The sequence below is a fragment of the Rutidosis leptorrhynchoides genome, chromosome 1, assembly GCF_046630445.1.
Source record: "Rutidosis leptorrhynchoides isolate AG116_Rl617_1_P2 chromosome 1, CSIRO_AGI_Rlap_v1, whole genome shotgun sequence".
Lineage (NCBI taxonomy): Eukaryota > Viridiplantae > Streptophyta > Magnoliopsida > Asterales > Asteraceae > Rutidosis > Rutidosis leptorrhynchoides.
In genome coordinates this window covers 513,733,696-513,746,100 of record NC_092333.1, presented here as the reverse complement: position 1 = coordinate 513,746,100, position 12,405 = coordinate 513,733,696, and the positions used below count along the sequence as shown (strand labels likewise).

Here is a 12,405-nt window from a genome sequence, read left to right as displayed (position 1 = left end):
TAACATTTCCAATAAAAATGAACGATCTATAAATAAAATGCTACATAGTTCGATGATATTAATTTAAATATCTAAATATATATGAAACGAACTCAAACCAACACTCATAAAAGACATTTATTTTTTAAATAGTCACCGAAAAATTTCGGAGGTAGCACTGTAATCTTACGGTCCCTGAAAACTCGCCATAAAATCGCAACGTATTTTTACGCCACAAACCAAATTTCAAAACAGACAACTTGGAGGCTCCCATCGCAAAATTACAGTGGTCCGTGCAATTTTGAGCAAAACCACAATTTCGATCCATTTATCAAATCACATTTTCAAATAACACTTCCGACAACAAAGACCAAAGGTTCTTGCGATTAAATTCTGATCCATTATTGTTAGTGGTTAATTCAATATCATAAATTGTGGACTTGGGACCAAGTTGTCTTGAAGACCGTGTTTTGGACATGAGGGCCAAGTTGTATCTTGAAGACGGTGATTGTCCATGAAGACCAAGTCAACCTTAGAGACCGAGTTGTATTTGGTGACCAAGTTGGAATTGATTATAAAAGATGGTGATGCTTTCATTCTCAACTCGACAGTTACAAACAATATACTTTAAGATTTAATGAGAGTCTTTGTAAGAGAATATTGGGTTTAAGAGAGAATTGTTAAATAAATGTCTATGTCAATGTAATAATTTATGATATATTTAGCTATCGGATCTGTGTCACTGTACAAATTTGTGATATAGTGTGTTTTCTCTCTTTGAAGGCATGTGGTTTTTCTCCTTTGGAGTTTCCGCGTTATATCTTGTGTTATGGATTATTCTTATTTCTTTACTGTTTATCATTGGGCTGGGTGGTGAGAAGTGAGGACGTAATTTTCCAACAACTCCCATGTGATGCGGAAATATTTCTCTTGTGCTTACCCGTCTATTTCATGGGCCTTGGAGATTTCGGATGTCTATGCGTTTGAGCCTCATCCGAGGGGGTTTTATCATACGCAATGCCCGTATAGATACGTCGTGGGGTTTCCTCCTGAAAAGCGGCAGGATTGTATATGGTTTGTCCAAGGAATTGATCGAGTGGGTGGGTTCTGACATCGCGTTCGGACCTATCACTGACCCCTTCCTGCCGTAAAAAAAAAAAAAAAATAGAAAAAAAAGGCTTGGGTTTTGTCTGGGTTTTGATACCCATAAATCCCGTAATTTATCAAAGGATCGTTGGCCTAGCAGTATCAAAGTGACTCCTCCAACTTTAAGGTCATTGTGGGTTCGAGTCTCTAATAGACAAAAATGAATATATTCGTGTAGCGTGTGTGATTTTGCGTTTAAAAACTTCCGTAATTTTATATGTCAACTTTCATGTAATCAAGTATAGATCTCGATCTTCTATGCTTTTGAACCTTTCGGTTATAAAAATGTATGGTTTATTTTTCTTGGATCGTTTTAGAAGTTTCTTGTGACTATTCAGTGGACTTGACATTATATTTAACAAAGTTAAAGTTAATGATCTCCGTTGAATTAAGTTGAAGTAATGGACTGTGTTCTAATGACGCAAAACCTCTTATATGGTCATTTCCGATTGCAATGGAGACGATCATACATGCCACATAAAGTGGTGGTCCAGAACTTTTTAAATATATATAAAAAAGATACCGATTTGAGTGCACCACGGCTCGAAAGCGATAATCATTGTGTAACCATTTCCTTACAGTAAGTGTATAGTTCTGTCATCTTATAAGAAGTCAAATGATATATTCATGCAATGGATGAATGAAACATGTAAAAAAATCGAATAAAGGTTATTTGGTGAATATTATTATTAATTTTATTAAAAATAATAAAAGAATGAAACAATGAAACTCATAAGCAACAAGAGAGTATTGAAACACCATATAAACAAACCAGGCTATTGGGTACTTCCGTTTCAAATTATCATGTACTTTGGCTTTGCATCATTAATGACTTAAATCGGACAAAGAAACCGTACTAATTCGGGTTCACAACAAATAACCGGTAATAGATGAAATAATATAAAAATCACTTTTAATCAAAATAATTCATTAACTATTGTAATTTAATGTATGTGGATTGACCGTACACTATCATTTTTAGCCATATAACACCAAACACGTTTTAAAATATTTTAATTGCACAACACTCTACGGCACATTTAATGCTATAGCGAAAAAATAGTGATGTATAAATCACACCTTAATTTTTTTTTTTTTGGGTAAAAAAACGATAACATAGAACAAATTCGAAGCTCAAACAAGTACAACTGAATACAAAGGAATCCAAAACCTAGCTAAAACAAACGGCACAAAATACAAGCCTAAATCAAAATTCCTACCAACAGGGCGTAACACAAATAACTAGGAAAGTAAATGCCTAACAAGCTAACAACGAAAACCTAAGTAAGGGTTGTACTAAATTATACATTAAACATAACAATAAACAGCGACAACATTCGGGAAAACGGCAACCATTGCCGCAACAACAATCATACAATGGATAAACACTAGCGAACACTAAGCACACCGAGCTGCCTTAAGAAGGGTCTAAACCGCATAAAAACAGCTCCTCCACCGGATTTGAAACCAGATATCCAACTGGGAGATCGTCGCCTGAACCATTCCCAAATGTAAGAAGATGTTATCAACTTTATTAGTCGACCCATTATGCAATATGAATATGAGATGTGTTTATGGGCAAAAAAGCTGCAGTATGTGGATAGGTCTTTTGATCTGAGCTTCAGAAATGGCCAAAAATGGACCCATATGAACCACTTTGGATCAACTTTGACTTACTAGAAAATTCTTATTTCAACAATGTGAGGACCAGAAAGAGATAATGCATGACACATTCCCTTATTTGTGGTGATGTGACCCAATTTCTATGCACTTTCTAATTCTATTGCTGCTTATTAAATTTACCGATTAGGCTTTAAGAGATTGGTTATTGAGTTCTATTAATTACATTAATCAACAACAACAAAAAAACCTAATACACAGTTGGAGTTAGCTCTAAGGTTTATTGTTAAGCAAAATTCTTATCTTAAGAATTTATGTAGCTACGTTGTAGTCATAAGGGCGTATCTTCTTCTTAAATGTTCACGCCAACATGTATGATATCATTACGGACCATGCCAAGTATGGCATTTTTACGTCACTTTAATCGATCGAGCTGCTACCGTGTAAGTACTCTAATTCATTGGTGCTGCGTTTAAGTCATGATCTCGTAATGAAATTTTACAATAGTTGGTTGCCGCATCATCATGAAAAATAAAACTAATATCATGTTAAGTACTATATTAACTATTGAAATAAAACTTTATTCTTCTACGAAGAAAAATCAAGAGACATAAACAAAATCTTCTTAAACGATGTTTACAGGTTCTAACAAAACTATGAAATGTTGTTGTGTTGGATATACGATGATACAGTAGTTTTCTTCCAATTAAGTGTTCACGTTCCACCACGGCGGCTGAAATAAATATCTAACAAAACTATGAAATTTTATTGTGTCGGAAATAGATTTAAGAGAAACTTACTCTGGAGTATGGTAGCCAAAACTTCCCAGCATTATGTTGAATACAGTCAAGCTGAGGTGTCATAAAACTGTTTGGTCAGATTGAAATCAGTGATTTCGGTTTAAAAATCATCAAGGCATAAATTATCGCAGGAACAAATATCTACAAAGAAACTTTTATATTAGCATTCATATAAACTATTTGGCACACAAATCATCTATCGAAAAGTGAACTTCATACAAAAAGTATTTCGGGTCAACCCGGCATGTTTAGACCTGTTACCTTGACCTACAAATTTTGCCACCTCAAGTTTAAATGGTCCAAAGGCCCTCCAGCCAACACATTCATCATAAATTAACATAACTGAAATATGTAAGATTGAGCTTTACCTTCACCATTAGATAAAAAACAAATGATAACAGAGCCAAGAAAGGTCGTTACCTTATAATTGATACGAACCCCTGTTGCAGTCAGAAGTGTCTTATATCTCACATCATTAGACTTCACGCTAGTACCAAGTATTAGTACATGAACATTGAAAACCTTATCCATTTACTCCTTGCAAGTTATCAAACTGAATCGAAATAAAACCCAGGATCCATTATGCAACATATGGGCTGGAAGAACCATGTTAGACGTTGTTTGACTCTTACCTTATCCATTAAGACCAAAATTACGATATGAGCCGGAAGGTGCATACACGATACAAGCGAATCACATAACCAAGTTTAACTATACGATCGTGCTATTTTTAACCACATGTGAACTGCCAAACACCTAAGAATGAAATTATACAAGGTTTTAAGAATTAGACTTATGTTGAAGCTTGACATGTTATTGTTACTTCTATTTTTGTGTATTGATAGGGTGTAGCAACTCTATATAAAGAAACTGAGAATCTTAGCACAACTCATGTACCCAACACCACATCAGTAGAGAGGAGGTAATTTTGACCCATAACCCATAACCCATTTCTCATATTTCCTTCTTATTAGCTATCAAGGATGAACCCAGTGGCGACTTTAGTTAGAGACCCGTGGGGTCACGGGACACCACTAGTTCGAAAATTTTTAGTAAAAAGTACCCAAAAAATTGTACAGGACACCAATAAATTTAACTGCATGACCCCATATATTTTTCGGATTTATAGTTTTTTCTTTTAAAGTGTATAGTAAACCACAAAATTTAACTACTCGGACCCCTTATATTATTCGAATTTATAGTTTTTTAAAGTAAACTAACAATAAAATAACATTCAAATATATTTAGTTCTGAAAAAAAAATTTAAAGACCCAACATTGAATTATAATCCTGTAATCGCCACTGGATGAACCACAAAGAAGCTAAACTTCTCAAACAAAATGCTGTGTTCTTAACATTTAAAACATTAACATCAACATGATAGAAAATCACAACATCATATCTTATTGGTAATCAATTAAGATAAAATAAAAGGCTACAAAAATCACAAGTGATGGTGAAAAGTACAAGTTGTATAGTATCTTCTTGTTCATGAGGGACGAGAAGAATTAACAGAATTCCAAATATTAGCAACTGAAGCAGCAACTTGAGGTAAGATATGAAACACAGCTCCAGAAACAATACCAATTGCTAATGTTTGTGGGTACCCTGGTTTAGAATTTAACTTAGATTCTAGCCTCCTTATTGTTGTTGCTACATCATCAGGCTTGTGATTGTTATAATTCTTCTTGTTGGTGACAACAACTTTGAGTAAAAGATCCTGAAGATCTTGAATTACTTTAAGAGAAGCTTCTTGAGGCTGCATACCTTTAGATTCATAGTGTGCCACCATTTCCTTTGGGCCTGGTAGTTTTAATTTCCGCGTATTCGTTTTATTAATATTCCCTCCTCCTCCTCCTACTGCTGTTGTTGTTGTTGTTGCAGGTGATGATCCTTGCATCGTCCCTAATTTGAAACTGAAAACCTAAAGGATAAACCTCTATTCTCAAGTCTAAACCCTTACCTACGCGAGCGAACAAAAATTAGAGATAAGCTTATGTGTTTTATCATCTTCATTCCAACCCTACTACTTGGCCCATTGGGTTTTATCATTTCTATTGGGCTTACTGAATTACTACTTCATCCAAATAACTACAGGGAAATTGATCAAAATACACTTTTTTAAAGGCTTCAAACAAAATATACTTTTTAAAAAAAAATTATTATCTTTTTACACCACTCAGTAGACGGGAATTCTGTCTACCACCTTTATCTGTCGTCGACTACCATTTTTACAAAGTAGTCGACGGTTTTTTCGTCGACTACTCAATACAGGTGGTCTACTATATAGTCGACGAAGTTATAAGGCAGTAGACGTAACCTTGGTAGACTACCTAAAAAACAAGGCAAACTGTTTACTACCTTGTTGTTACTGTCTACTGCCTTGTTAGTGTCTACTTCCTTGTTTTTACTGTCTACTGTTTTTGTTTTATAATATTTTGGACTTTTTGATGCTAGGTACTATTCCCAACACTGTTACAGACTTACAGTAATAGTACCTAAAAAGGTAGTAGACAGCAACAACAAGGCAGTAGACAGTAACAACAAGGCAGTAGACAGTATGCCTTGTTTTTTAGGTAGTCTACCAGGGTTACGTCTACTGCCTTATAACTTCGTCGACTATATAGTAGACCACCTGTATTGAGTAGTCGACGAAAAAACCGTCGAATACTTTGTAAAAATGGTAGTCGACGACAGATAAAGGTGGTAGACAGAATTCCCATCTACTGAATGGTGTAAAAAGACAATTTTTTTTAAAAGTGTATTTTGTTTGAAGCCTTTAAAAAAAAGTGTATTTTGATCAATTTCCCATAACTACTATATCAGTCTCATTACAAGTGCACACTTACATTTACACTCAGTTTTAGAAAATCTCACTAATTTTATTCTCCACTAATCAAAAATTTTCTCTTTAGAATAACCTCTTCTGATTGGTTAAAATACATAGTGGACACTTGAAATGGAACATCCCAAAATAGTAATGTGGACGCTTGTACTGGACGAATGAATTGCATACCATGACACTCGATATCGGTTTCGGATGTCATAATCTAACAAAATGTTTAGGTTTAAACCTCACTAATAGTATATTTTATATTGCCGAAAAAAAGAGTCGAAAACGATGATAGGATAACTAGATTAAGTCATGTATATCAGAATATCATAGTAAAAGTACAAATCTTCACAAGATATCATGAATAGGGAAAACTTTATCATTTGCCCCGTTTCCGTTTATATGAGACTAATAACTCCGCTAAATATCGTTAATCTTGCATCCTAATTGGTTAAATTAAATATTACTATCATTATTTACTTAAAAAAATTCGTTTGATCGGATCATGATTTTATGATTAAAGTGTCTATACTTGCATAATACTGTACTTCGTAGAGTGACTAAACTTGAGCACGTTTGTTGAGACAAAACAAATACGATAAAAGTTTGAGGGGCCGAGGTGATTTATAATACAAATATAGATTCATCAAGAAAATGCCCCTTCAGATTAATCACTGATACATTTCTCATATATCTAAAAACATATTACATATTTTGTTCCATTCATGAAAAGAACCAATTTTATTCATCCAACTCAAGTCGAAGTTTGAATATATAAAGAATACAGGTGTTCTGAAAAACATACAGTTGCTATCAACAACTATCATGTGTTAATAAAATACTCTCATAATTTACGTTTCAAAAACATCATTAAATCCACATCATGGTCTCTGGGTGTATGTTTGAATCTGACTACAGAAATGATGTTGGGTCGTGTTTGTTTCTTAGTAAACTATTTTACCATAAACGAACTTTTACAGCTACATCCACCAACTGCACTTGGATTTGCTGCCACCTGCACAACAAAACCAGTAGGTTTTCGTTAATCTTAGTAAACAGTAGGATGTGCGTCGAAGAATAACTTGAACTGCAAACGAAAGTTTAAAAAAGTAAGTTACCTGAAATCCAGAACGGATAAGCTCTTCAACATAATCAACCGTTGCACCTTTTACAAACCCCAATGATATTGTGTCAACCACCAATTTAACACCATCCCTCTCAAAAATCCTACACGATTTCCATATATACTTATGAAAGACTAGTCATAATACAAAATTTTAAACATATCAATTTGTGTATGAATAGCAAACCTGTCATCATTATTGGGTTTCTCTTCTAGTTCGAAGTTGTATTGAAAACCGGAGCAACCACCTGCTTCTATGCTTAATCGAAGCATTTTCTCCTTAGCTTCATCAGCTTGCAATTCTTTCATCCTCTAAATAATTTAAGAATAAAGTATATATAAGTGGTTTAATATATTTTGAGTTCTAAACAGTGTTCTCATTTAACAGCAAAATGGGTGTACGTGCATTTAAAAGTATGGAAATCAAAAGCATGAAACAAACATCATTCCTACTACCTTTATGTTATAACAACTTGTACCAAACTGAATTAAACAGAAAGTAACATGAAAGGAGCGCCCAATATCTAGAGGACATGTCACTTTTTTCTACGTAAAATAAGACTAGGCTAATCCAAATGCATGGCCCTATTCTGTGTCCTGAATTGTTACTGAATACTACTATAATAGAACCATTTGCAACATTAAATGTAGCTCAAAATGAAACAGATCATAAAACCGAATGAGGTTGACAAAGGCAAAACTTCACAGAGCATTAGTAAAACTAAAGTTGTAATCGCTAGCTATTAATTCCATATCTAGTGCTTAGTGGTATAATTGCATGATATATATGTCCCCTGCTCAGCATTCTTCATGGGTTAATCTGATTCACAGTTGCTAATATGGATGTATCAAGAAACAATTATCTAGTATACGTGTCTTAGATCATTGCTTCAAAAACTTTTTTCAAAAGGAACCGTCAATCAATTAGTGGTGACGGACTATTTTCATATGTAGCTGCCAATAATGGTACTCAATTGGCTTTACATTGAGTTCATTTCTCAACATCGTGATAGCAAGGTTAAACTAGTCGGCAGACGGAGACGAGTCGGTTGAGACTTTAAAACGACTAGTCGGTCGAGTCGGTGACTAGTCGGACGTCGACTAATGTTGACTTTTAGTAAAATATATTTTAACATATATATTACAGATAAATATTTCAAACGTAATATCTCAAACATATGTATAGGGCACAAAATCTGACTAAAAAAAACATTAAAAATTTGACCTAATATTGACCAACCTTGACTTTGACTGTCTCAGACCCGCCTCATACCGACTTTGACCGACTTATTAGACGTTTTGGGCGAAATGGGACGGGCTAGTCCCAAACCCACTAGTCGGCCGAGACGGCCATCATTTACAACAATGCGTGATATGATCTTGACAAAGCCCCCATCTCAATGAGGAAACAAGCTTTTGAAAGACATTAATATTACGGCTAGTATATTAATAGTAAAATATGTAATCGATACTTAAATGTTGTCAATCTAATGCTCAAGTTAGTCCATCTTCATTTATTTTTTTATTTTATTTTTTTTTGTAAAGGCAAGGCCCCAAAGGGCAAAAAAGATAACTTGGTCACATCCAACTCACAAAATCGAACTATTATATTTTTCTTGATTCTTGTCATAGTTTAACAACTAGCAACCTTCATTTTCTTTCATCTTAAGGAAAAAAAAAAAAAAGACATCCTCAGGCACCATCATAATATCCGAATATTTATGGAATCCATCAATAAACCTCGACTATAACAGATTTTTCTGTTCAATATAGATCTGTCTGCATATTTTAACGGCTGTAATGCCTGATACACATGCTTACGTAATGTGCTAACTAGCTACAATGCCATTTTGTGATCCTAATTCATTATTTATTATATAATTATATATTATATATAATATAAAAACAATATTTCTAAGTATTTGAAGTAAGGCTTTATGTAAAGATCCTCTTACCTGTATAGCGTACACCATAGGTCTGATCTAAAACAGATAGAAGGGACCAACATGAATCAGATATAATCATTCGAAAAGGTTTCTAAACCAAATGCACACCATAGGATGTAGAACTGAACATATATGGTGTGATTCAACTTAGGACTTAAAAAGTAGATACATGGGTCGCATACGGCCTACAACATATCAATTGTTTGGTGTATAAAGGATTATGTACATCTACATTGATATCCTTGAGCTGCATTAATAATTTTTTTTGTCAAATTCATGTATGATTTAGTTGTATATCCTCACCAGATTGCTTCAAGCTGAACACATATAGCTAGTCGCTTCTAACCTACATCCTATTGTACAAACATATCACATACGCATCTCACATAAGAAGCCAAGCACATAAGTTCTCAATATCAAAATAATAAATAGCTAAATCTTGGAGACATATATTAGCTTTTGAACTCTCAATATAATCCGTTGAGTATGGACTCACATTGATATACAACTTTAATTACAAATTTAACTAAATCATAGCACTTCTTGTCATCGTTTGTGGCAACCAAGTTTTTATCCGAAATCTAAGAATTTGGCACCTCCCTCGAATTTGGGATTCTAGTTGTTACATTACTATAACCGAACACTCTAAAAGTATATAAAACTATTTTCATATGCTTTATCCATTCAATTTCCCAAAATGAAGCGATTCAACACATATTAGCAACTAAATAATGCATAAAATTGGCAAAAAAACAATTTGATGATGCTCATGGATGTCGATGTACACATGAACTTATATACAACGTACTAGACATTTGAAATGTTTAGGTGTCCCATTTAAGTATTTAACTAATCAAACCCAGAAAACTTATTCAAATGAGGGATTTCCCATTATTTCATTAAGAGGTTAAGCTCTTAATATATAGAATAACACAAGACAAGAAAAATAAAAAACAGATAAGTACAAGGAAACCAAATACTAGGGTATATATAAAGTAGGTAACTGAATTAAAACTGATAATCCTATCTCTAATCTCTACACTCCTGAAGTTAAAGCAATGATGTAAATCATTACAAACTTGCACAGGAATTTCATCTTGTGCTAATTCAGTGATAAAGGGCTTTGGGCTATAGCGAAACAAGGACAAGAACAGAAACATGGACAGCGACATGAACAGGGACCCGCAACAAGGACAACCGCCTACAGGGCATAAAACTAGAAAGAAAAACGGAATCGAACCCTTGGATCATGACATGACCAAACTGGATGGTGAAATTAAACTAAGACTAGGAAAACAGAAAATTAAACGACTACAAGGAAACCAAACAAAAGGATAACGCTAAACTAGGTAACTGGATAAAAACTAGTATTGATCCTATATTTTTATTTATTTTTTAAGGCAAACGCGCACACCAACACAATTTTTACACGAATACATACATAATGTCCATCACAACACTTGAACCCCATGACCTCAGGTAATACTGATCCTATCTTAATCTCTACAAAATTCTATTTCAAAGAACATTATATTTGTACCATTGTAAATTTGTCAACATGTGCATATTGTTCAAGAAATTCGTATGTTCAATTGATTTAAGCTACATCATGTTTCCCACTTTTAGCCGGGTTTTAGATTATACCTGTGAGATGCTTTTGCTACATAACTACATAAGTTATCACTATGATTCTCCATATCATGATAGTAGTTGAAATGCGTCTCTCATGGTGGATACCAAATAAGATTCATTTCCACAACTGATATTAGATTATTTTCAGAGCCAATATTTTTGGGTTAAAGTGGTGGAGGGAGGACTAATGAACCTATCAAAAAATGGTTAAGAATATTAACTTATTAACTGCTAACAATTGTTAGTAAGTTAACAATTCAGAATATCAATGAACCTACAGATTGTGCATCTTATATTCGGAAGAACAATACCCCCTAAAACTATCTCATTTTACTTATGTCAAGCACATCGAATCACAGTGTACTAAACCTAAACTTCTGTTGCAAAGTTAATATCATTATTTACTCGAATTTTGCTTTGCATCTTGCTTATAGAATCTTATTTACATAAACTAACAATAACGTGTATCAGAGCCTTCAAATAGCATGAACACATCTGTATATCTAATGTCTGTATCATTATATAACAAAAGATAAAGAAAGTACCCGAACGCAATTATCAGACAAGTAGACAGATTCTTGTTCGGAAGATATGGAAGACGATTGAGGTTCTTTAGCAAGAACTGATGAAGACGTTGACGTTGAGCTAAAAAGCCTTGAATTCTGACGAATTCGGGATGCGAAAATTGATGCCACGCGCTGAACCAACGGCCTTGATGACTGCATAATATTGTTGTTGTTGTTGTTGTTGTTTCAGTGAGTTTTAGGGATTGGTGAGGATTAATGAAGGTTTTTGGGTGAATTGATTGAATCTGAAATCGAATTGATAAATTTGTTGTGTTTGTTATATCGTCAAGAGCAGAAAAAAGTGTTGGCTGAAATGTTTGATTTTGAGAATTCGTCGTTTGGGAGATGGAAGCTTCGTGCTTTGGTTAAACAGGCACCGTGGGTTGTGTTGCGTGTTGAAGCCACAAGTATTGGTGTGTTTGGTTTCAAATTGGATTTTTCATACCCAACCCTCAAAATTGGATTTCACACCCAATCCTTGAACATCATCCAAACCTATTGTACCCGGACTGTTTACAAAAGTATCTGGACTTTGGATGGCTTGGATATATATGATTAAGGTTGCAAAATTCGCTATTGGTTGATTAATCGGTTAGTACTTTTCAATTACTAATTGGCAATTTGAGAATTAATGAGAATTAATCGCATTCTACTTTATACATTTAAATATTAAATTTTGAAAATTATTATAATTATTATTATTTTTCTGAACGGCGAATTCGGTTAACACTCACACACGCGTTAGGAAGAAACTACTCAC

At 34.0% G+C, this 12,405-nt stretch overlaps 2 protein-coding genes across 2 annotated transcripts; both read right to left on the bottom strand.

The window, feature by feature from the left end:
- Positions 1 to 5,034: 5,034 nt before the first annotated feature.
- LOC139841612 (uncharacterized) lies at positions 5,035 to 5,337 on the bottom strand. The gene has a single exon (XM_071831827.1). The coding sequence runs from the start codon at positions 5,335 to 5,337 to the stop codon at positions 5,035 to 5,037; it is 303 nt and encodes a 100-aa protein (XP_071687928.1).
- A 1,090-nt stretch (positions 5,338 to 6,427) lies between these two features.
- Positions 6,428 to 12,142, bottom strand: LOC139841607 (iron-sulfur assembly protein IscA-like 2, mitochondrial). Its single transcript, XM_071831822.1, has 5 exons — positions 11,625 to 12,142; positions 7,689 to 7,813; positions 7,497 to 7,605; positions 7,340 to 7,393; positions 6,428 to 6,595 (listed from the first exon to the last, which is right to left on the bottom strand). The coding sequence occupies exons 1-5, from the start codon at positions 11,802 to 11,804 to the stop codon at positions 6,428 to 6,430; spliced, it is 636 nt and encodes a 211-aa protein (XP_071687923.1). The 5' UTR covers positions 11,805 to 12,142.
- Positions 12,143 to 12,405: the final 263 nt, after the last annotated feature.